General features: G+C 40.1%; 1 protein-coding gene across 3 annotated transcripts in view; it reads left to right on the forward strand.

The window, feature by feature from the left end:
• Positions 1-27135, forward strand: part of znf827 (zinc finger protein 827) — a 237795-nt gene that overhangs the window by 108374 nt on the left and 102286 nt on the right. For all 3 annotated transcript variants that reach the window (XM_057843537.1, XM_057843538.1, XM_057843539.1), the window contains exons 3-4: positions 3298-3470; positions 5017-5497. In XM_057843537.1, the coding sequence (XP_057699520.1) occupies positions 3298-3470; positions 5017-5497 (654 nt within the window). The remainder of the gene's footprint in view (positions 1-3297; positions 3471-5016; positions 5498-27135) is intronic.

Consider the following 27135-nt stretch of genomic DNA (forward strand, 5'->3'; position numbering starts at 1 on the left):
CATGCTCAGATAGGTCGGTATTGGTATCGGCCAGTATCGGTATCGGATCGGAAGTGCAAAACAATATCGGTATCGGATCAGTGCAAAAACCTGGATCGGGACATCCCTAGTTCTGTGCTAATTATTTCTTCAGTTACTGTTCTAGTTGTTTAATTACTAGCTATACAATTTGGTAACACTGTATTTGATAGTAGCGCCATAAGACTGTCATAAGACCATCATAGTAATGACATGACACTGTTATGGGCATTAATGAATGCTTATGACGGATGTCATTTTGCGTCAATTGGAAATGATCTCAGTTTTGAACCGATGTGTTTAAATGGAAGTGAGAAGCTAGATTTGTTTTGGGCAAAGGCGGGGTAGCCACACAGTTTTTTGACCACCTAAACCAGACTTGTCCAAAGTCCGGCCCGGGGGCCAAATGCACCCCGTGGTCAAATTTCATCCTGCCCCCAGCCTCTGTCATAAAATCAATAACATCTGGCCCGCACACAGACTAAATAAATTGGTCAGCAGGACTGCCATCAGCATACGAACTAGCTTACACACTAAATGCTGCTCCTCATTTACCGACTAAAAGGCAGCAGCACTCTAAGCAACATTACTCTGTGTGACCCTTCACTCCCAATTTTCTAAAATGGCGACAATCAACAAAAAAAGTTGACTGCGACGGCCGACGCTTCAAGGATAGGTGAAAATTGGACTATTTTTTCACTAAAACAGGCAACAACCGTGTCTGCCTCATTTGCAAAGAGACAGTCGCTGTTTTTAAAGAGTTCAATGTGAGGCGATATCACCAAACAAGACACGCTGACCTGTACGACAAGACTACAGGCAGCGAGAAATTGAAGCAACTTGAAACTAGTTTAATTTCACAGCAGCAGTATTTCGCAAAAGCCCGAGAGTCGAGAACGGCACAAGGCTAGTTGCGAGATTGTTGAAATTATTACCGTATTGGCCCGAATATAAGACGGCCCTGATTATAAGACGACCCCCTCTTTTTCAAGACTCAAGTTTGAAAAAAAGACTTTTTGAACACCAAATTAATTTTTATAAAGAAAATAATTACAGTACATCTGAAACAAATGATTATGACAATATATTTGAGAGAAAAAGCATGTTATTTTGCCTCATTCAGATCTTACTATCTGAACATTTAAATATGTTAACTAAAGTGCAATCACATTCGTAAATGAATGGCTTCTGGTTTTTGAAATGTAAATAAACCAATCTATTGTGATAAAACAATAGATTGTTGAGCGCGCCAAACACCAAAAAACAAGTAACAAGCGGACATTACATTGTACTGTCATTTGAATCTGTTTGAGCCTGGCATGTGCGTTAATTGTTGGGCTGTCGCAAATGACTAATTTCCTCCCGATTAGTCAGCCGACTATTTTTACGATTAGTCGACTAATCTAATAATTTTTTTAAAAAAACATTTTTTTTTACTACTTCATTAATAATTTTTTTTGTTGAAGCTTATTAATCCACAAAAAACATTTTGGAACACCTAAATTCTTTATTAACGTATGAATACTAGGGCTGTCAAAATTATCGCGTTAACGCGCGGTAATTAATTTTTTAAATTAATCACGTTAAAATATTTGACGCAATTAACGCACATGTCCCGCTCAGACAGTATTCTGCCTTTTAGTAAGTTTTACAGCAAGGCTTTTTGTGCTGTCCAACAGTGAACTCTTGTGGTCGCTTTGCAACATGGTTTATTGTTTTTCTTGCCAGTTCAATATGGCTGCACTACGTCTCGGGCTGACGCCTGCGTTGTAATTTTGTGCTTATATGATCCTTGGACAAGATTTGTCCGTAAGTATGGTTGTTGTAAAGAATGTACATATTATGTTAGTAAGTGAAATGTTATATATTTTGTATGAGACGCTTTTTGTTTATGTTTAGTGAACCTGTATAGCGTGCTAAGCTAACGTTGTTGCTAATGCAATGCTTGTGTACTTTTTTTTTTTTTGTAGTTTTACGACGGTCTAAAGAGGACAATGGTTTGAGGCCATTTTATTAATAAATCAGATGAAAAAGGAAGAAGTCGGATTATTAAGGCGTCGTTCACAAGCTGTCTAGCTTTGGAAAAAGTAGACGCTTCGGAGTGAAGACAGATTTAAATGACAGTAGAGTGAAATGCCCACTACAGTCCTTATGTACCGTATGTTGAATGTATATATCCGTCTTGTGTCTTATCTTTCCATTCCAACAATTTATTTTACAGAATATATATATATAATTTACAGAAAAATATTGCATATTTTTTAGATGGTTTGAATTGCGATTAATTGCGATTAATTAATTTTTAAGCTGTAATTAACTCGATTAAAAATTTTAATCGTTTGACAGCCCTAGTTATTAGCAATTGTTTCTACAAAATGGATAAGCAACAAGACTTTTGTCAGGGACTGTAGTTTCTAGTTAATACAATAAGAATCATTTTTACAGTTTTTGCTGATGGTGTTCCTTTGGATTTTGTGTTTTAAACAAAAGAGTGTGTCATGGCTCCAAAAAAGTTGAAAAACATTGCTATCGTCAAAATTTGTGCTCGTGTCTTTGTTATTGTTTCTGAAACAAGATCTCAATGAATGTAAAGCTCTCAACTGTGTCAGAATATCAATTTGAGGTGTCATACACAAGCGCGCGGACAAATCTACGTTCTCATCCGTAACACGTTATATAATAAATCTTACTTTGCGTCTCTAAAACACGTCAGTGGATAAATCTCACGTCTCCAAATCACGTTTGCATATTAATCACGCTTTTCTTGCGGTAAACCGGTCCACGTAGGAATCTTAGCGTGGTTCTGTGTGCAGCGTGGCCGACTGCCGCTCTCGCTGCAGATGGCCATTTATTGTTGCAAATAGGCAGTCTCGAGCTTTTACACCTCAGGTCAATGAATGGCTGAGCGCAGTCATTTCGCCAAACACTGATTACCAGATGTTTTTTTTTTTCCCCGAGAAACACGGCCGGAATACTTATGAAGCCGTCCCGTGTAGAATTTGTAATGCCATCATGTCTCTTTCTAATAAGAGCAATTAAGCGCTAATGGATGCCGGATATAAAGCCAACAACAATCATCGAGACGCTTTAAAAAAACAAAACAAAATGGCAACACCTTGAGTTTTCGCATGGCTTTCCAGCTGGCATTTCTCAGCAAGGTTTATAGCGGATTTTTAATTTCATTTCTTTACAGGAACAAAGCACGCAGTACATAAAAGGCGGGTTTTAATTAGGCTTTTGTAAATGTCACTTTAACAAGCGTTGTGTCATCCCTTCTAGGCTCACCGGAGGAAGGCGGCAAACCGTTCCAGTGTCCCGTGTGCGGTCTGGTCATCAAGCGCAAGAGCTACTGGAAGAGACACATGGTCATCCACACGGGCTTGAAAAGCCACCAGTGTCCGTTGTGTCCTTTCCGCTGTGCCCGCAAAGACAATCTCAAGTCCCACATGAAGGTGAAAAAACGGAATTTTCTTCAAAATGTGTAGTGTTTCAAACAGAAAGGACAGATGTGGAATACATTGGTATGAAAAAGTATCTGAACCTTTTGGAATTTCTCACATTTTTGCATAAAATCAGCATTAACTGTGATCTGATCAAAATCACACAGATGAAAAAACAGCCTGCTTTAACTAGAACCACCCAAACGTTTATAGGTTTTCATACAGTGGGGCAAATAAGTATTTAGTCAACCACTAATTGTGCAAGTTCTCCCACTTGAAAATATTAGAGAGGCCTGTAATTGTCAATATGGGTAAACCTCAACCATGAGTGACAGAATGTGGAAAAAAAAAACATAAAAATGCATTTTTTGATTTTTAAAGAATTTATTTGCAAATCATGGTGGAAAATAAGTATTTGGTCAATACCAAAAGTTGATCTCAATACTTATGTACCCTTTGTTGGCAATAACAGAGGCCAAACGTTTTCTGTAACTCTTCACAAGCTTTTCACACACTGTTGCTGGCATTTTGGCCCATTCCTCCATGCAGATCTCCTCGAGAGCAGTGATGTTTTGGGGCTGTCATTGGGCAAAAAAAAAAAAAAAATCCATAAATAAGCCACATGGTACAAACGGTGAGAAAAAAGTGGCTTATAGTTGCTTATAGTGGCTTATAGTCCAAAAAATACGGTAATGGAATAGAATGGAATGGAATTTTATTGTCATCATCATAGGTATCATTGACAATTATTGACAATTACAAAACGTGATATGATTATCCCGTAGGAACCGAAGAAGAAGACAAAGGTGGACGGGATGAAGCAAATGCTTATCAGTTTCCCGTCCCCCATACAACCAAAGACGCACATTCAGGGATAGAACATACATCAAAAATGTACAATAACACAATCAACAATCTGGGTCTAATAACTTGGCGTCCAGTCAAGCAGCTCGATTAATTTCAGGGCGTACAAGGTTATGGATCAGTCATGTCCCTGACATTTTTGCATCTGTTTGCTGTGGAACATTTTGTTGTGGCTATGTGTGTGGCAAAAGTGATTATGTGTTATCACAGCTGGTGTGAGCAGCGACTCAAAATGCTTTAAGTCTCTGAAAAGGATACATTGCTAAGGTGTGATACGGTAATACCTCAAGCCACCCAATATTCTATTTTATTTATTTGTGCTACGTTTGCGCTAGTTGTTGGGACACCCCTCTGTAATTGAGAGGGTTGGTACGCTACGTCAGCCGTGACAGAGGTGCTGCGATTGATGTCATCACTTGAAATTAATATTAAACATAACACAAATGATTGGCACATTTTCAGCCATTTTAAATCAAACGGGGGCGCTGATTGACCTCAGATTGACCTATGAAGGAATTGTAAATATCTTAAAAATGATAGACAAAATGAACTTAATGCAACTAATCGTGTTGGTGTAGCATTAGCATTAGCTTTAGCATGACGAGCATCTTTTTAAACTCTTATTTGTTTACTGTACCTCTTTTTCCAAGCCGAGACACAGCGACTAAAAACTTTTCAAATTTAACCCTTCCAGGTACATCAACACCAAGACCGGGGCGAGACGTTCCAGTGCGAGCTGTGTCCGTTCACGTCCTCCCGCCACTTCAGCTTGAAGCTTCACATGCGCTGCCACCAGCACTTTCCGCGCACCGACGTCAAGGTCAAAGAGGAGCTCGCCACCGACACCGAGGGAGAGGGCTCGCAGACGGGCGACGCCGCCGCCGACCCCGCAGGGAGCCGAGCGTCCCCGCTTCACCCGGACGCCCGGCTGCGGTCTTCCCCGCCGGACGGGTCTCCTTCCAATCACGTCCACGTCAAGGAGGAACCGCTGGAGAGGGATCTATCGGTGTTGTCGCCGTTTAGCGTGGGCAGGGAGCGGCCCAGGAGCAGCGCTAACTCCTCGGACCTGCCGGGCGTCGGGGTGCGTTCCAGCCCCGGCGGTCCGACCGCGGCCTCGCTCTTTAGCCCGGACATCACGACCAAGACGGCCACCGACTTGCTTATGAAGCTGTCAGGTTAGTACGCAAGAGGCTCAGAAAAATGCGGTTATATTCTTTTGGATAAGGGTTGCTAGAAACACTAATTTTGAGATGTATGTTCTATATGTACCTTTTGGGCTGCAAAGTATGTTAATTTTAGGGCATTTATAGGTTACTTCCTGTTGATTTTGAGTCACTTTCTATTTATTTGGGGAGTCACTTCCTGTTCAGTAGCCCAAAATCAACAGGAAGTGACCTGTGAATGTCCAAAAGTCAACAAGAAGTGACCGAAAAAGGACAGGAATTGACTTGTAATGCCCAAAACCTAGCTCATTGCCTGAATATTGATGACTGACTATTGTGGATTTTGATTCACTTCCTGTTCAGTAACCCAAAATCAAGAGGAAGTGACTGAAAATCGACAGGAAATGACTTGAATTGCCCAAAAACTAACTCATTCCCTGAGTATTGATTACTTAGTATTGTTGATTTTGAGTCACGTCCTGTTCAGTAACCCAAAATCAACAGGAAGTGACCTGGAAATGCCCCAAAATCAACAGGAAGTGACTTGAAATATCCAAAAATTAGCTCTTTGCCTGAATATTGATGACTGACTATTGTTGATTCTGAGTCACTTCCTGTTCAGTTATCCAAAATCAACAGGAAGTGACATGCAAATTTCCAAAAATCAAAAGGAAGTGACGGAAAATCGACAGGAAATGACTTAAAGTGCACAAAAATTGACTCATTGCCTGAATATTAATGATTTTGAGTCACTTCCTGTTCAGTTACCCAAAATCAACAGGAAGTGACCTGTAAATGCCCCAAAATCGACAGGAAATGATTTGTAATGCACAAAAAATCAACTCGTTGCCTCAATTTTGATACTCAGTATTGTTGATTTTGAGTCACTTCCTGTTCAGTAACCCAAAATCAACAAGAAGTGAATGTCCAAAAATCAACAGGAAGTGACCGAAAATCGACAGGAAATGACTTGAAGTGCACAAAAATTGACTCATTGCCTGAATATTGATGATTGAGTATTGTTGATTTTGAGTCACTTCCTGTTCAGTTACCCAAAATCAACAGGAAGTGACCTGTAAATGCCCCAAAATCAACAGGAAGTGACTTGAAATGTCCAAAAATTAGCTCATTGCCTCAGTATTGATGACTGACTATTGTTGATTTTGAGTCACTTCCTGTTCAGTAACCCAAAATCAAGAGGAAGTGACTAAAGATCGTGCCCAAAAACTAACTCATTGCCCGAATATTGATTACTTAGTGTTGTTGATTTTGAGTCACTTCCTGTTCAGTTACCCAAAATAAACAGGAAGTGACATGTAAATTTCCAAAAATCAACAGGAACTGACCGAAAATCAATAGGAAATTTTTGTAATGCACAAAAATTGACTCATTTCCTGAATATTGATGACTGAGTGGTGTTGATTTTGAGTCACTTCAAGTTCAGTAACCCAAAATCAAGAGGAAGTGACTGAAAAGCGACAGGAAATGACTTGAATTGCCCTAAAACTAACTCATTGCCTGAATATTGATTACTTAGTGTTGTTGATTTCGAGTCAGTTCCTGTTCAGTAACCCAAAACAAACAGGAAGTGACATGTAAATGTCCAAAAATCAACAGGAACTGACCGAAAATCGACAGGAAATGACTTGTGATGTCCCAAAATTAACGGATCTCCTGAATATTGATTACTTAGTGTTGTTGATTTTGAGTCACTTCCTGTTCAGTAACCCAAAATAAACAGGAAGTGACATGTAAATGTCCAAAAATCAACAGGAAGTGATAGAAAATTGACAGGAAATGACTTGAAGTGCACAAAAAAAATCAACTCATTGCCTCAATTTTGATACTCAGTATTGTTGATTTTGAGTCACTTCCTGTTCAGTAACCCAAAATCAACAGGAAGTGACATGCCAATGTGCAAAAATGTACAGGAAGTGACCGAAAATCGACAGGAAATGACTTGAAGTGCACAAAAATTGACTCATTGTCTGAATATTGATGACTGAGTGGTGTTGATTTTGAGTCACTTCCTATTTATTTGGGGACATTGTTGAGTCACTTCCTGTTCAGTAACCCAAAATCAACAGGATGTGACATGTAAATGTCCAAAAATCAACAGGAAGTGACTAAAAATCGACAGTAAATAACTTGTGATGCCCCAAAATTAACGGATTGCCCAAATATTGATGATTGAGTATTGTTGATTTTGAGTCACTTCCTATTTATTTGTGAATATTCTCAAGTCACTTCCTGTTCTGTAACAGAAATCAACAGGAAGTGATGAAAAATCGACAGGAAATGACTTGTAATGCCCAAAAATTGTTCATTTTGGAGGCATTTACAGGTCACTTCCTGTTGATTTTGGGGCATTTACATCCATTTCTTGTGATTTCAGGTCACTTCCTATTGGTTTTGGGACATTTACAGGTCACTTCCTGTTGATTTTGGGGCAGTGGCATTCATTCTTGGCAATTTTGGGTCACTTCCTGTTGATTTTTGACCCTTTACAGGTCGCTTTCTGTCGATTTTGGGACATTAACAGGTCACTTCATGTTGATTTTGGGACATTTACATTCATTCCTGGTGATATACGGTCACTTCCTGTTGATTTTGGTGCACTGACATTCATTCATGGTGATTTTGGGTCACTTCTTGTTGATTTTTTCATCCTTTACAGGTCACGTCCTATTGATTTTGAGACATTTACAGGTCACTTCCTGTTGATTAAAGGGCATTTACATTCATTCCTGGTGATTTTGGGTCATTTACAGGTCACTTACTGTTGATTTGGGGGCATTTACATTCATTCCCGTTGATTTTGGGCCGTTTACAGGTCACTTCCTGATGATTTCGGGGCATTGACATTCATTTCGTGTGATTTGGGGTCACTTCCTGTTGATTTTGGGTCGTTTACAGGTCACTTCCTGTTGATTTGGGGGCATTTGAATTAATTCCTGGTGATTTTCGGTCATTTCCTGATGATTTTGGGGCATTGACATTCATTTCTTGTGATTTGGGGTCACTTCCTGTTTATTTGGGGACATTTATTGGTCACTTCCTGTTAAATTTGTGGCATTTACATCCATTCCTGGCGATTTCGGGTCACTTCCTGTTGATTCTGGACTGTTTACAGGTCACGTCGTCTCGCTTCTGGGGATTTTATATTCATTACTTGTGATTACGGGTCACTTCCTGTTGATTTTGGGCTGTTTACGGGTCACTTCCTGTTGATTTTGGGGCATTTACATTCATTACTTGTGATTACGGGTCACTTCCTGTTGATTTTGGGCCGTTTACATTCATTCCTGGTGATTTCTGGTCACCTTCTATTTAATTTGGGCCATTTACAGGTGACCTCATGTTGATTTTGGGGCATTTACATTCATGCCTGGTGATTTTGGGTTGCTTCCTGTTGATTTTGGGCCAGTTAAAGTTCACTTCCTGTACATTTGGGACATTTACATTCATTCCTGGTGATTTTGGGTCATTTCCTCTTGGTTTTGGGCTAGTTAAAGTTCACTTCCTGTAAATTTTGGGACATTAACAGTTCACTTCCTGTTGATTTGGGGGCATTTTCATTCTTTCCTTGTGATTTCGGGTCACTTCCTGTTGATTTTGGGGCATTGGCATTCATTCCTGGTGATTTTGGGGCAATTTCATTGTTTCCATGCGAATTCGGGTCACTTCCTGTTGATTTTTTTGGTCCTTTACAGGTCACTTCCTTTTGATTTTGGGACACTTACATTCATTCCTGGTGATTTTGGGTCACTTCCTGTTGATTTTTGTCCATTTACATTAATTCCTGGTGATTTTTGGTCACTTCCTATTTATTTTGGGCCATTTACAGGTCACCTCATGTTGATTTTGGGCCATTTACATTCATTCCTGGTAATTTTGGGTCACTTCCTTTTGATTTTGGGTTGTTTACAGGTCACCTCCTGTTGATTTTGGGGCATTTACATTCATTCCTGGTGATTTTGGGTCACTTCCTCTTGGTTTTGGGCCAGTTAAAGTTCACTTCCTGTCAATTTTAGGACATTTACAGTTCACTTCCTGTTGATTTTGGGGCATTTTCATTCTGTCCTTGCGATTTCGGGTCACTTCCTTTTGATTTTTTTGGTCCTTTCCAGGTCACTTCCTGTTGATTTTGGGGCATTGACATTCATTCCTGGCGATTTTGGGTCACTTCCTCTTGATTTTTAGCCTTTACAGGTCACTTCCTGTTGATTTTGGGACATTTACAGATCACTTCCTGTTGATTTTGGGTCACTTCCTGTTGATTTTTGTCCATTTACATTAATTCCTGGTGATTTCTGGTCACTTCCTATTTATTTTGGGCCATTTACAGGTCACCTCCTGTTGATTTTGGGGCATTTACATTCATTCCTGGTGATTTTGGGTCACTTCCTATTGGTTTTGGGCCAGTTAAAGTTCACTTCCTGTTGATTTTGGGGCATTTTCATTCTGTCCTTGCGATTTCGGGTCACTTCCTTTTGATTTTTTTGGTCCTTTCCAGGTCACTTCCTGTTGCTTTTGGGACATTTACAGGTCACTTCCTGTTGATTTTGGGGACATTTACAGGTCACTTCCTGTTGATTTTGGGACACTTACATTCATTCCTGGTGATTTTGGGTCACTTCCTGTTGATTTTGGGCCATTTACTGGTTACGTCCTGTTGATTTGGGGGCATTTACATTCATTCCTTGCTCTTTCAGGTCACTTCCTGTTGATTTTGGGACTTTGACATTCATTCCTGTTGATTTTGCGGCATTTACATTCATTCATTTTCTGTTGGACGTCTTTCTTCGTACGTGTACTAGTGATAAACGCATACCAATTCACAGCAGAAAGATGAAAATAGCTTGATCCGCGTTGAAAATATTTAATACCCCGCGCACACACTCCGTTTTACCGAGACCTTCGCAGTGAACTGCGGAACATTCTTTGTATGAAGACAAATTCATATCATGCCATCCGGGGGTTAGTAGACCAGCTGGGAATTCTCGCTGCATTCTGCGCATTCAAAAAAAACACAAAAAAACCCCCAAGAACTTAACTGACTTATGTGAGAAATGGGAATGATTTAATCTGGGGCTCCAGTTTTCGAGTTATACTTCCATTTGAACTTTGAAAGATTGTTTGGGCAAACTGAAGGAAAAATGCTGTTTTGTTTAAAACGTTTGTGATGCTGGAATATGAAAGGAAGCGGCGGAGATTGATGGGAAAAGGTCAGCCGAGGTTCGGCGGCGGGGTCGGGGCGACGGCTGCCAATCTTGTGTTTAATGCTGCGTAATTAGATTGAGATCTTCCGGGGGGAAAAAACAGGAACATTAGATTAATTAAAAATGTATGCATAATTCATAATTAAAAAGGAATTTATAATTTGAAATGATTATCGCCCTCGGCTCGCCGTCTTGTGACCCGGCCAGGATGCGCCGAGGGGGGGATGGGGATGGATGCCCCCTAGTTGCGGGTTGCACTTTCCTAGCAGACTGCGCAATCAAGCGTCTTTCAGGGAGGGGCTAACGAATGACTCCAGATGATGTCATTCAAGTGTCAGTGGCGGACATTTTAACTTATTCAGATCTGCTCTGAAAACTGGAAACTGCAATTTCTGGGGAAATTACTCTGGGTCTTTGCTGTGTGGCGATACAGATCTTAGCCCCCGCCCAGGTTGGTTTGGGGACATTTAGGGGACAACATCAGGTCACTTCCTGTTGATCTGGGAACATTTGGGGGGCATGGCCTGGTCACACAAGGTCATTGGGGGACATTTGGGGGCGTGGCCTGGTTATATGAGGTCATTTGAGGACATTTGGAGGGCGTGCCCTTGTCATATTAGGTCATTTGGGGGCGTGCTCTTGTCATATCAGGTCATTCAGGGACATTTGGGGGCGTGGCCTGGTCATATCAGGTCATTTGGAGAAATTTGGGGGGCGTGTCCAATTGATATCTGGTCATTTCCTGTTGATTTGGGGACATTGGTATTTTTGTCATTGAAAATGAATGGGGAAAATTTTGGACGTCCGCGGCCGTCAATGGCATCGACTTATGTAGGCGTCAATGAAATCCAAGTACATTGGCATCAATATAATGGAGAAACATGCCCGTCAATAGCATTAAACAAAATAAATATCATTGGAAATTAATGGGAAATTTGGACGTCCACAGCCGTCAACGGCAGCGCCCTCCATAAGCGTCAATGGAAATGGGGACATTTGGGGGACACGTCCTATTGATATCTTGTCATTTCCTTTTGATTTGGGGACATTGGATTTTTTGCTATTGAAAATTAATGGGGACAAAATTTGGTCGTCCATGGCTGTCAATGGCATCGACTTATGTAGGCGTAAATGAAATCCAAGTACATTGGCATCAATATAATGGAGAAACATGCCCGTCAATAGCATTAAACAAAATAAATATCATTGGAAATTAATGGGAAATTTGGACGTCCACGGCCGTCAACGGCAGCGCCCTCCATAAGCGTCAATGGAAACGGGGACATTTGGGGGACACGTCCTATTGATATCTTGTCATTTCCTTTTGATTTGGGGACATTGGATTTTTTGCTATTGAAAATGAATGGGGAAAAAATTTGGTCGTCCATGGCCGTCAATGGCATCGACTTACGTAGGCGTCAATGAAATCCGAGTACATTGGCATCAATAGAATAGAGAAACATGCCCGACAATAGCATTAAACAAAATAAATGTCATTGGAAATGAATTGGAAATTTTGACGTCCACGGCCGTCAATGGCAGCGCCCTCCATAAGCGTCAATGGAAACGGGGACATTTGGGGGACATGTCCTATTGATATCCTGTCATTTTTTGGGGGGGATTTGGCGACATTGGTAGTTTTGCCATTGAAAATGAATGGGCAAAAAATTTGGACATCCATATGCGTCAATGGAATCAAAGTACATTGGCATCAGTAGAAATGACATAAATGGCCATCAATGGCATCCTGTCTAAATTGGCCTCAATTCAAAGCTAATGCCATTGGAAATGAATGAGAAATTTGGACGTCCATGGCCGTCAATGGCATCAATGCAATGTAAATTTCATTGGGAATTCCATTGAAAGTGAATAGGGAAATTTGAACGTTGCATCCCATCGAAAATGAATGGGAAAATTTTTGGCAAGTTTCCAGAGAAGCGTAATTTTTTTCCAAATTCTGTGTATTTTTTCAAAGACCCAAATAACTAGACAATGCGATTGATGGAGAAATTGCAATGGTAGCTTTGCTGTGATGGTTGGTATTTCAGGTCACTTCCTGTTGATTTGGGCTTTACTTCCTGTTCATATTGGGTCACTTCCTGTTGATGTTGAAGCATCTTACTTCCTGTGGATTTTGGGTCACTTCCTGTTGGTTTGGGGACATTTCTGGTTCACTTCCTGTACATATTGGGTCACTTCCTGTTAATTTGGGAGGATTTTGGGGTCACTTCCTGTTCATATTGGGTCACTTCCTGTTGATTTTGAGGCATCTCAAGACTTCTTGTGGATTTTGCGTCACTTGCTGTTGATTTGGGGGCATTTCGGGTTCACTTCCTGTACATATTGGGCAACTTCCTGTTGATTTTGCACCATCTTAGACTCCTGTAAATATCGGGTCACTTCCTGTTGATTTCGTGGAATTTTGGGTTAACTTCCTGTACATATTGGGTCACTTCCTGTTGATTAGGGAGCATTTCAGGTTTACTTCCAGTTCATATTGGGTCACTTCCTGTTAATATAGGGGGATTTCGGGTTCGCTACCTGTTGATTTGGGGGCATTTTGAGTTTACTTCCTTTACATATTGGGTCACTTCCTGTTGATTTGGGGGTATTTCGGGTCCATCCTGTACATATTGGGTCACTTCCTATTGATTTGGGAGCATTTCGGGTTTACTTCCAGTTCATATTGGGTCACTTCCTGTTAATATGGGGGTTTTTGGGTTTGCTTCCTGTTGATTTGGGGGCATTTTGGGTTTACTTCTTGAACATATTGGGTCACTTCCTGTAGATATGGGGCCATTATGGGTCACTTCCTGTACATATTGGGTCACTTCCTGTTGGTATGGGGGCATTTCAGGTTCACCTCCTCTACATATTGGGTCACTTCCTGTTGATTTGGTGGCATTTTGGGTCCACTTCCTGTACATTTTGGGTCACTTCCTGTTGATTTGGGAGCATTTTGGGTTTACTTCCTGTTGATTTGGGGGCATTTCGGGTCCACTTCCTGTACATTTTGGGTCACTTCCTGTTGATTTGGAGGCATTTTGGGTTTACTTCCTGTACATATTGGGTCACTTCATGTTGATTTGGGGGCATTTCGGGTCCACTTCCTGTACATATTGGGTCACTTCCTATTGATTTTGGAGCTTTTCGGGTTTACTTCCAGTTCATATTGGGTCACTTCCTGTTAATATGGGGGGATTTTGGGTTTTCTTCCTGTTGATTTGGTGGCATTCTGGGGTCACTTCCTGTACATTTTGGGTCACTTGCTATTGATTTGGGGGCATTTTGGGGTTTACTTCCAGTTCATATTGTGTCACTTCCTGTTAATATGGGGGGATTTTGTGTTTTCTTCCTGTTGATTTGGTGGCATTCTGGGGTCACTTCCTGTACATTTTGGGTCACTTCCTATTGATTTGGGGGCATTTTGGGGTTTACTTCCAGTTCATATTGTGTCACTTCCTGTTAATATGGGGGGATTTTGGGTTTTCTTCCTGTTGATTTGGTGGCATTCTGGGGTCACTTCCTGTACATTTTGTGTCACTTCCTATTGATTTGGGGGCATTTTGGGGTCACATCCTGTACATATTGGGTCACCTCTTGTTAATTTGGAAGGATTTGGGGTCTACTTCCTGTTCATATTGGGTCACTTCCTGTTGATTTTGAGGCATCTCAAGACTTCTTGTGGATTTTGCGTCACTTGCTGTTGATTTGGGGGCATTTCTGGTTCACTTCCTGTACATATTGGGCAACTTCCTGTTGATTTTGAGGCATCTTACACTCCTGTAAATATCGGGTCACTTCCTGTTGATATGGGGGCATTTCAGGTTCACCTCCTGTACATATTGGGTCACTTCCTGTTGATATTGGGGCATTTCAGGTTCACCTCCTGTACGTATTGGGTCACTTCCTGTTAATTTGGGAGGATTTCGGGTTTACCTCCTGTTCATATTGGGTCACTTCCTATTCATTTCGAGGCATCTCAAGACTTCTTGAGGATTTTGCGTCACATGCCGTTGACTTTGGGGCATTTCAGGTTCACTTCCTGTACATATTGGGTCACTTCCTGTTGATATGGGGGCATTTCAGGTTCACCTTCTGTACATATTGGGTCACTTCCTGTTGATTTTGAGGCATCGCAAGACTTCTTGTGGATTTTGCGTCACTTGCTGTTGACTTGGGGCATTTCGGGTTCACTTCCTGTACATATTGGGTCACTTCCTGTTGATTTCGTGGAATTTCGGGTTCACTTCTTGTACATATTGGGTCACTTCCTGTTGATTTTAGGACATTTTCAGGTCACTTCCTCTTGATTTTTGGGCCATTTCTTGTACATATTGGACCACTTCCTGCTGATACTGAGCTATTTCAGGGTGACTTCCTGTTGATTTTGACTTCCTGTAGATATCAAGTCATTTCCTGTTGATTCGGGGGGATTTCAGGGTCACTTCCTGTACATATTGGGTCACTTTCTGTAGCTGTTGAGGCATTCAAGGGTGACTTCCTGTATATCTTGAGGCATTTTGGACTTTACCATTTCTGTAGATATCGGGTCACTTCCTGTTGATTTGGGGTTATTTCGGGTTCACTTCCTCTATATATTGGGTCACTTCCTTTTGATTTTGAGGCACCTCGGACTTCCTGTCGATATTGGGTCACTTCCTGTTGATTTTGAGGCCTGTACTTCCTGGTAATTTTTTGACATTTACAGGTCACTTCCTCTTGATTTTGGTGCATTTATACTGGTCACATCCTGTTGATTTTTGTTCACTTCGTTTTCGGGCATGGACGGGTCACTTCCTGTTGATTTCGGGACGTTTACATGTCACTTTCTCTTGATTTTGGGGCAATTACATTCGTTCCTGTAGATTTGGGTCACATCTAATTGGTTTTGGGACTCATTCCCTGTTCATATGGCGGTGGGGAGGGTGGTGTCCAGTTTACTTCCTGGACATACGTATTAGGTCACTTCCTGTTGATATTGAAACATTCCAGGGCCACATCCTGTTGGTTTGGGGAGATTTTGGGTCACTCGCTGTTGATTTTGAGGCATGTCTGACTTCTCGTGGATTTTGGGTCACTTCCTGTTTATTTGGGGTTATTTCGGGTTCGCTTCCTCTATATATTGGGTCACTTCCTTTTGATTTTGAGGCACCTCGGGCTTCCTGTCGATATTGGGTAACTTCCTGTTGATTTTGAGGCAATTGCATTCGTTCCTGTAGATTTTGGGTCACTTCTAATTGGTTTTTGGGACATTTCTTGTACATATTGGGTCACTTCCTGTTTATATGGCGAGGGGGGTGGTCCAGTTTACTTCCTGGACATATTAGGTCACTTCCTGTTGATATCGAAACATTCCAGGGTCACTTCCTTTTGATTTGGGAGGGATTTCCGGTGTAATTCCTGTTCATATTGGGCCACTTCCTGTTGATTTGGGGGGATTTTGGGTCACTTGATGTTGATTTTGAGGCATGTCTGACTTCTTGTGGATTTTGGGTCACTTCCTCTTTATTTGGGGTTATTTTGGGTTCACTTCCTCTATATATTCGGTCACTTCCTTTTGATATCGAGGCACCTTGGACTTCCTGTCGATAATAGGTCACTTCCTGTTGATTTTGAGGCCTGTACTTCCTGGTATTTTTTTGACATTTACAGGTCACTTCCTCTTGATTTTTGTTCACTTCCTTTTCGGGCATGAACGAGTCACTTCCTGTTGATTTTGGGACATTTACATGTCAATTCCACTTGATTTCTTGTACATATTGGGCCATTTCCTGTTTATATGGCGGTGGGGAGCGGGGGTGTCCAGTTTACTTCCTGGATATATTAAGTTTTTACATGTACAAGTAATTTCCTCTTGATTTTGGTGCATTTACAGGTCACTTCCTCTTGATTTTGGTGCATTTACAGGTCACTTCCTCTTGATTTTTGTTCACTTCGTTTTTGGGCATGAATGGGTCACTTCCTGTTGATTTTGGGATGTTTACATATCACTTCCTCTTGATTTGGGGGGCAATTACTTTAGTTCCTGTAGATTTTGGGTCATTTCTAGTAATTTTTCTGGTAATTTTTTGACATTTACAGGTCACTTCCTGTTGATTTTTGTTCACTTCCTTTTCGGGCGTGAACGGGCCACTTCCTGTTGATTTTGGGAGATTTATAGGTCCCTTTCCTGTATATATTTTTGGGCATTTACAAGTTACATCCTGTTGATTTTGAGTCACTTCCTTTCTCAGGAACCCAAAATCAACCGGAAGTGACCTGTAAATGTCTCAAATTCAATTTTGTGGATGACTTTAATGCCCCAGAATCAACCCTGTTGATTTTGGATGTGTTAAATATACCAAAATTGACAGGAAGTAACCTGTAAATGTCCCACAATCAACAGAAAATGACCAAATGCGTGAAATGCCTCCAAAATGAACTCTTTGTTTGGCATCGGCTTCCACTGACAGCCATAGACGTCCAATTCGTTTGAAGTGGGAGGGTGGCAGGGAATGAACGAATGTTCATTCCCTGCCACCCTCCCAGTTTAAACGAATTGGGCGTCTACTAGTGCTCATCGTTATCGTGAGCCCTCTATCGCAAATCGTATCCTATCGTGAGGCTCCTACCCTTAGTCCTTATTCAAGGAGAATGCGGTCAGATATGAAACATAAAAAATAAAAAAGCCGAGCTGATTATGAACTCTAATGAATAGCTCTCCTTTGATCACCAACTTCCTTCTTTGTCAAATGAAGTGGGCTACAGACCTCAGATCTTTTTAAAACACCGGTGCGAGCACGAGGGCAAGGAAGGTGAAAGAGTTCCTCCCGGGACTTATGAACTCCATTTCTCCCCGTCGAGTCAGATGGAGCGTGTTGTCGGCCAGCTCAATCCTTCGACTTTTTTACACCCCTGCCTCGGTCCCCCAAGGCCGAGCGAGGGAGGCGGAGGGCGAAAGATATAAAGACCAGACAGATGAAGTGACATCTGAGCGAGGCAAAAACGGGGAGTTGCGTCCACTTCCCTAGGCGGCAAAAAGCAGTGAACTCCTCCTGAACCCTGACATGGTACAAATATTTTACAGGGTGCAGGACACAAATCCTGCTTCTTGCATTTTGTATGTTTTGAATATGGGGAATATTTTTTTAAGTCATTTTACTGTCTCGCAGGCTGCACCATCACGCGGAAGACTGCCGACTTGACAGATGTCCAGAAAAAAATAGGCTTCACAAGGATGCACAACAGTACTTTTATAATACAGGCATGAAAATCTCACCTTTCGGCGAAATTCGCCGTTTTGAAGTCAAAAAGGGTGACCTATGTGAATTGCGTAGATCCGAGGAGGAATTCTTTTTTTGGGGGGGGGGGGTCAGGAGATTTTATTTAATAGAGCAAGTCGGCGTGATGTCACGATGACGTCACCTCGCCCTAGTAACGGGTCGCCATTTCGCGATGGGGGAACGCGCAGCTAAACGTTCCATTGACAAACATCTGAAATTCATATATTTCAGGTGTGTTTTGCATCTTTTTTCCGAAAAACGTCTTAAACATGGCTTACTATTAGAGATGTCCCCATCGGCATCGCGATCGATCGGGTCCGATCACGTCATTTTCAAAGTATCGGAATCGGCAAAAAAATATCGGACATGCCTTTTAATATATATATATATACAGTGCCTTGCAAAAGTATTCGGCCCCCTTGAACCTTGCAACCTTTCGCCACATTTCAGGCTTCAAACATAAAGATATAAAATTTTAATTTTTTGTCAAGAATCAACAACAAGTGGGACACAATCATGAAGTGGAACAAAATTTATTGGATAATTTAAACTTTTTTAACAAATAAAAAACTGAAAAGTGGGGCGTGCAATATTATTCGGCCCCCTTGCGTTAATACTTTGTAGCGCCACCTTTTGCTCCAATTACAGCTGCAAGTCGCTTGGGGTATGTTTCTATCAGTTTTGCACATCGAGAGACTGACATTCTTGCCCATTCTTCCTTGCAAAACAGCTCGAGCTGAGTGAGGTTGGATGGAGAGTGTTTGTGAACAGCAGTCTTCAGCTCTTTCCACAGATTCTCGATTGGATTCAGGTCTGGACTTTGACTTGGCCATTCTAACACCTGGATACGTTTATTTTTCAACCATTCCATTGTAGATTTGGCTTTATGTTTTGGATCATTGTCCTGTTGGAAGATAAATCTCCGTCCCAGTCTCAGGTCTTGTGCAGATACCAACAGGTTTTCTTCCAGAATGTTCCTGTATTTGGCTGCATCCATCTTCCCGTCAATTTGAACCATCTTCCCTGTCCCTGCTGAAGAAAAGCAGGCCCAAACCATGATGCTGCCACCACCATGTTTGACAGTGGGGATGGTGTGTTCAGGGTGATGAGCTGTGTTGCTTTTACGCCAAACATATGGTTTTGCATTGTGGCCAAAAAGTTCCATTTTGGTTTCATCTGACCAGAGCACCTTCTTCCACATGTTTGGTGTGTCTCCCAGGTGGCTTGTGGCAAACTTTAAACGAGACTTTTTATGGATATCTTTGAGAAATGGCTTTCTTCTTGCCACTTTTCCATAAAGGCCAGATTTGTGCAGTGTACGACTGATTGTTGTCCTATGGACAGACTCTCCCACCTCAGCTGTAGATCTCTGCAGTTCATCCAGAGTGATCATGGGCCTCTTGGTTGCATCTCTGATCAGTTTTCTCCTTGTTTGAGAAGAAAGTTTGGAAGGACGGCCGGGTCTTGGTAGATTTGCAGTGGTCTGATGCTCCTTCCATTTCAATATGATGGCTTGCACAGTGCTCCTTGAGATGTTTAAAGCTTGGGAAATCTTTTTGTATCCAAATCCGGCTTTAAACTTCTCCACAACAGTATCTCGGACCTGCCTGGTATGTTCCTTGGTTTTCATAATGCTCTCTGCACTTTAAACAGAACCCTGAGACTATCACAGAGCAGGTGCATTTATACGGAGACTTGATTACACACAGGTGGATTCAATTTATCATCATCGGTCATTTAGGACAACATTGGATCATTCAGAGATCCTCACTGAACTTCTGGAGTGAATTTGCTGCACTGAAGGTAAAGGGGCCGAATAATATTGCACGCCCCACTTTTCAGTTTTTTATTTGTTAAAAAAGTTTAAATTATCCAATAAATGTTGTTCCACTTCATGATTGTGTCCCACTTGTTATTGATTCTTGACAAAAAAAATTAAATTTCATATCTTTATGTTTGATGCCTGAAATGTGGCGAAAGGTTGCAAGATTCAAGGGGGCCGAATATTTTTGCAAGGCACTGTATATGTACTTTTTTTTTTGTAGTTTTACGACGGTCTAAAGAGGACAATGGTTTGAGGCCATTTTATTAATAAATCAGATGAAAAAGGAAGAAGTCTGATTATTAAGGCGTCGTTCACTAGCTGTCTAGCTTTGGAAAAAGTAGACGCTTCGGAGTGAGGACAGCATAGACAGATTTAAATGACAGTAGAGTGAAATGCCCACTACAGTCCTTATGTACCGTATGTTGAATGTATATATCCATCTTGTGTCTTATCTTTCCATTCCAACAATTTATTTTACAGAATATATATATAATTTACAGAAAAATATGGCATATTTTATACATGGCTTGAATTGCGATTAATTGCGATTAATTACGATTAATTAATTTTTAAGCTGTAATTAACTCGATTAAAAATTTTAACCATTTGACAGCCCTAATATATATATATTTTAGTTGTTTTGTAATAGTATTTAACGTTACAGACATAATATGTTACACTCATCCAGAGTCTTTAGTTTAGGCTTAAGGTTGGGTTATCAGATCCATCCCGATAACAGCAGTAATTAATTTTTTTAAAAAATGTATCACGTTAAAATATTTAACGCAATTATTGCATGCGCTGCACGACCCACTCACGCATTGTCGCGCTCATTCTGTAATGGCGCTGTTTTACCTATATAGAAAGCTAAAAGGCAGCGTAAAATGAGTAGAGTGAATTTTGCCAGCCTTTGGAGCCTTTTTTAAAAAAAATTTGTTAAGCCTTACAATCCCTCTCCCTACGATTAGAAATATTATAGGAAGCAATGTCGGGAAGCAAGGTAGCAATTGATCTTTTTGTTAACACCTTAAATTATTTCCCAACGCAGAGAAGATATATCAATTGGTAGCACTATGCACAGTCATGGTTGCACTTCCCATCATGCATTTGGGCATGGCTACAGTATCATTTACTGAAAGCTCAACAAATACACTAGATGGCAATATTTAGTCACAATATACAAAGTCACATTTATCCTTTAAGAATTACAAGTCTTTCTATCGGTGGATTCCTCTCACAGAAAGAATGTTAATATTGTAAATGCCATCTTGAGGATTTATTGTCATAATAAACAAATACAGTACTATGTACTGTATGTTGAATGTATATATCCGCTTAATAAAAAGTTTTATTCATTTTTTCTTAATGCATTGCCAAAATGTATATGATCGGGAAATATTATCGGGAATGATTGGAATTGAATCGGGAGCAAAAAAAAGCAATCGGATCGGGAAATATTGGAATCGGCAGATACTCAAACTAAAACGATCGGGATCGGATCGGGAGCAAAAAACATGATCGGAACAACCCTAATGACGACCCTTTGTTCACCAGTAAAAGAAAGCAGATTTTTTTTTTCATGGACTTAGACAGTTTACAGTCACAAAATTTGGCACACTTGGTCAAATCGGCCTAATTATAAGATTAAGTTTGGTTTTGAATAAGGGCATGGCTGCACAGCTCAGTAGTGCCTCCTTTTTTGTAGGACCCTCTTCAATAGGGTTTTTTTCTCCTAGGTGTGTGATCGCATTTTTAATCCCCCCGCCCCCCTCATAAGAGGCCATATCATCATATCGTGAGCTCATCATGACCCTTTGATTCGCAAATCGTATCGTGAGTAGACATGTGCCGGTTACCGGTTTCACAGTTTACCGTGGTGTGAAAACGTCGCGGTTTCAAAACCACTAAAATTTTCCGTCATACCTTAGTACGGTATTCGCTATTTTTCATGTGCCAAAATGCAGCCGAAGTGGCTTGGTGCGGCAGCGCTCACCCTTCCCCTGTTTGTTGCCGTGAGTGTCAGTGACTCTATTCTGCTAAACAGCCAGCAAACCCAAAAACAAACCCTCCAAACACAAGGCGCACTTTTCTTCAATTTATTGAGCTCTCAAATCGTGGTGAAATATACAAATGAATACATTTAAAACGTTTTACAATTGTATTTTTCCACATGTGAGTAGGTTCAACAGGATAGCAGTAGCACCATGAAAAAGGTCGCCAAAAACAAAACATACATTTTCCTTTCAAATTCAATATACAAACTGACTAAAACTTACAAAGACAAATGTTAGCTTATGCTAAGCTGGGAGAGCAGCTTCGTCGACGTTTTATGTCTCACAGCTGCTGAGTGAGAAACAAGCTTGAATGAAGGGGGGGAGGGGAAAAAAAAAAAAAAAAAGGATCGCGTCAAAGATCGCTAATTGCGAAAGGAGGTCTCACTCCTCACTTTTTGTTTTAGATGAAACCTTTCCTCAACAATATTTACATTTTAACTAACTTATACATTTTTAACTAACTTATTAACTTATGAATTCTTTGCTCTTTTTAACACAAAGGCATGACATCATGGAGAAGAAAGTGGCTGAAAATGGCCAAACTTCAGCTTCTCCCCCTCAAAAAAAGTCATACAGTATATATTTTAAATTTTATTTAGAAGTGTTTTTACTTTTTTATAGCAATTATTTTGTTCATGCTCTAATATTGAGCAACTTGAGCTGTGGCTGTGGGTGTAGTCTAGGTTCTATTTATTTTAATTTTATATAAAATAGTTCTCATTTTTTGTTAATTTATTTTCACATTAATTTATTTTCACATTATATTCATGTTCCAATTAGCAAATTCTGAAAAAAAACCTGTTCAATGGAAAAAAGTTTTTTTTTTTTGTTCTTTTTTTTTTTTTTTTTTTTTTTTTTTAAACCCATACATCTCAAAATTTTGGAGCTATAATTGCAATACCGTGATACCGTGAAACCGCGGTATTTTTGCTCACGGTTATCGTACCGTCAAAATCTCATGCCTAATCGTGAGCTACCCAGAGGTTCCCGCCCATAGTTTTAATATCTGCGAGCCACGACGTAGTAGTCCGTCGGATGACCTGAAAACATGGTACGCGAAGAGACAAAAGGTCAAAACGCACGGACGACAATTCATAATAGAGTGGGCGAGTGCGATGAAGTGGGCGTACAAGCGATGTAATGAAAACAGTCTGTCCTTGGTGACATTGTACTTGATATATTTGGAGTCCTTGTCTCCTTTGTCGCCGTCTATATAATACGCCGTGATTTTGAATAGCCTTCCCATTTCCTGCCGCGCATGAGCGCGCGTACACGGGAAGGCCCTTTAAGCGTGACCTCTCTTGTCCATACATCTCCGCGGCGGCCATCGGTATCGCTGTCCGGTTGCTCCGCGGCGTTTATTTTTTTTCCCCTCCGTATAAAACGGCAGCCAATTGTCAGAGGGAGAGCAGGCCGGCGTGACAGAGGTGGAAAGCTAATGAAGTTATTTGACGGCGGGCCCGGCCGCGGAGCGAGAGGTGAGGCGCGGCCGACGGGCGGCTGGCAGCTAGACGGATGAGGCGCGAGGCGAGAAAAGCCGCAGGCGGGCTAAAAGAACACCCGCGCGCGCCGCGTCGCTGGCAGGTGTCAGAAGGCTGCGATAACACGCAGACAAAGTGATAGCGGCGGAAAAGGGAGCCGACTCCGGAGCGGGAGATGGTCAGTCACCCAGAAAGACAACCCCCGTCTGCTTCTCGCCTCGCTGCGCAAAATGACGAGACGGGAGGAAAAACTGGTCGCTCCTTTCCGTCTACGGAGCCCCTGAAGGGACATCGACGGAAATAAAATTAATTTACGCAATCTGGTGCACATCACAAACTATCCGGTCACCATTAGGATGACATAGCATTTAAGCTAGTGGACTTTGCTATGCAAGTTAGCCAATTATTGTAAACATTACCATTATATTGCAAATAAGCTCGCGGACTTTTGCTTTGCAAGTTAGCCAATTGTTGTATTGTTGCAATCCAAAGTTGCCAATTGTTATAAACATTAGCATTTTGAAACATTTAAGTTAGTGGACTTTTGTTATGCAAGTTAGCCAATTGTTGTAAACATAAGGATGACAATGTAGCATTTAAGCTAGCGGACTTTTGCTATGCAAGTTAGCCAATCATTGTAAAGATGACCATTATATAGCAAATGAGCTAGTGGACTTTTGCTATGCAAGTTAGCCAATTATTGTATTGTTGCAATCCAAAGTTGCCAATTGTTATAAACATTAGCATTATGAAACATTTAAGTTAGTGGACTTTTGTTATGCAAGTTAGCCAATTGTTGTAAACATAAGGATGACAATGTAGCATTTAAGCTAGCGGACTTTTGCTATGCAAGTTAGCCAATCATTGTAAAGATGACCATTATATAGCAAATGAGCTAGTGGACTTTTGCTATGCAAGTTAGCCAATTGTTGTATTGTTGCAATCCAAAGTTGCCAATTGTTATAAACATTAGCATTATGAAACATTTAAGTTAGTGGACTTTTGGTATGCAAGTTAGCCAATTTTTGTGTAGAGCATTTAAGATAGCGAACGTTTGCTATGCAAGTTAGCCAATTATTGTGTAAACATTAGAATTATTGAGCATTTAAGCTAGTGGACTTTTGCTATGCAAGTTAGCCAAATGTATTGTTGCAATCCAAACTTGCCAATTGTTATAAACATTAGCATTATGAAGCATTTAAGCTAGTGGACTTTTGCTATGCAAATTAGTCAATTTTTGTGTAAACATTAGCATTATAGAGTATTTAAGCTACCGAATGTTTGCTACGCAAGGTAGCCAATTTTTGTGTAAACATTAGCATTATAGAGCATTTAAGCTAGTGAACGTTTGCTATGCAAGTTAGCCAATTGTTGTATTGTTGCAATCCAAAGTTGCCAATTGTTATAAACATTAGCATTATGAAACATTTAAGATAGTGGACTTTTGCTATGCAAGTTAGCCAATTATTGTGTAAACATTAGAATTATTGAGCATTTAAGCTAGTGGACTTTTGCTATGCAAGTTAGCCAAATGTATTGTTGCAATCCAAACTTGCCAATTGTTATAAACGTTAGCATTATGAAGCATTTAAGTTAGTGGACTTTTGCTATGCAAATTAGCCAATTTTTGTGTAAACATTAGCATTATAGAGCATTTAAGCTACAGAATGTTTGCTATGCAAGGTAGCCAATTTTTGTGTAAATATTAGCATTATAGAGCATTTAAGCTAGTGAACATTTGCTATGTAAGTTAGCCAATTTTTGTGTAAACATTAGAATTATATAGCATTTAAGCTAGCGGACTTTTGCCATGCAAGTTAGCCAATTCTTGTATTGTTGCAATCCAAAGTTGCCAATCGTTATAAACATTAGCATTATGAAACATTTAAGCTAGTGGACTTTTGCTATGCAAGTTTGCCAATTTTTGTGTAAACATTTGCATTATAGAGCATTTAAGCTAGTGAACGTTTGCTATGCAAGTTAGCCAATTTTTGTGTAAACATTAGCATTATAGAGCATTTAAGCTACTGAACGTTTGCTATGCAAGTGAGCCAATTTTTGTGTAAACATTAGAATTATATGGCTGATAAGCTAGTGGACTTTTGCTATGCAAGTTAGCCAATTGTTGTATTGCTGCAATCCAAAGTTGCCAATTGTCATAAACATTAGCATTATGAAGCATTTAAGCTAGTGGACTTTTGCTATGCAAGTTAGCCAGTTTATGTGTAAACATTAGAATTATTGAGCATTTAAGCTAGCTGACTTTTGCTATGCCAGTTGGCCAATTATTGTGTAAACATTAGAATTATTGAGCATTTAAGCTAGTGGACTTTTGCTACGCAAGTTAGCCAATTGTATTGTTGCAATCCAAACTTGGCAATTGTTATAAACATTAGCATTATGAAACATTTAAGCTAGTGGACTTTTGCTATGCAAGTTAGCCAATTTTTGTGTAAACATTAGAATTATTGAGCATTTAAGCTTGCGGACTTTTGTAATGCAAGTTAGCCAATTATTGTGTAAACATTAGCATTATAGAGCATTTAAGCTAGTGAACGTTTGCTATGTAAGTTAGCCAATTTTTGTGTAAACATTAGAATTATATGGCAGATAAGCTAGTGGACTTTTGCCATGCAAGTTAGCCAATTGTTGTATTGTTGCAATCCAAAGTTGCCAATTGTTATAAACATTAGCATTATGAAACATTTAAGCTAGTGGACTTTAGCTATGCAAGTTAGCCAATTTTTGTGTAAACATTAGAATTATTGAGCATTTAAGCTAGCTGACTTTTGCTCTGCCAGTTGGCCAATTATTGTGTAAACATTAGAATTATTGAGCATTTAAGCTAGTGGACTTTTGCTACGCAAGTTAGCCAATTGTATTGTTGCAATCCAAACTTGCCAATTGTTATAAACATTAGCATTATGAAACATTTAAGCTAGTGGACTTTAGCTATGCAAGTTAGCCAATTTTTGTGTAAACATTAGAATTATTGAGCATTTAAGCTAGCTGACTTTTGCTCTGCCAGTTGGCCAATTATTGTGTAAACATTAGAATTATTGAGCATTTAAGCTAGTGGACTTTTGCTACGCAAGTTAGCCAATTGTATTGTTGCAATCCAAACTTGCCAATTGTTATAAACATTAGCATTATGAAACATTTAAGCTAGTGGACTTTTGCTATGCAAGTTAGCCAATTTTTGTGTAAACATTAGAATTATTGAGCATTTAAGGTTGCGGACTTTTGTAATGCAAGTTAGCCAATTATTGTAAACATAAGCATTATATAGCAAATAGGCTAGTGGACTTTTGCTATGCAAGTTAGCCAAATGTATTGTTGCAATCCAAACTTGCCAATTGTTATAAACATTAGCATTATGAAGCATTTAAGCTAGTGGACTTTTGCTATGCAAGTTAGCCAATTTTTGTGTAAACATTAGAATTATTGAGCATTTAAGCTTGCGGACTTTTGTAATGCAAGTTAGCCAATTATTGTAAACATTAGCATTATATAGCAAATAGGCTAGTGGACTTTTGCTATGCAAGTTAGCCAAATGTATTGTTGCAATCCAAACTTGCCAATTGTTATAAACATTAACATTATGAAGCATTTAAGCTAGTGGACTTTTGCTATGCAAATTAGCCAATTTTTGTGTGAACATTAGCATTATAGAGCATTTAAGCTACGAATGTTTGCTATGCAAGGTAGCCAATTTTTGTGTAAAACATTAGAATTATTGAGCATTTCAGCTAGCGGACTTTGCTATGCAAGTTAGCCAATTATTGTAAACATTAGCATTATAT

The sequence above is a fragment of the Corythoichthys intestinalis genome, chromosome 8 (assembly GCF_030265065.1).
Source record: "Corythoichthys intestinalis isolate RoL2023-P3 chromosome 8, ASM3026506v1, whole genome shotgun sequence".
NCBI lineage: Eukaryota > Metazoa > Chordata > Actinopteri > Syngnathiformes > Syngnathidae > Corythoichthys > Corythoichthys intestinalis.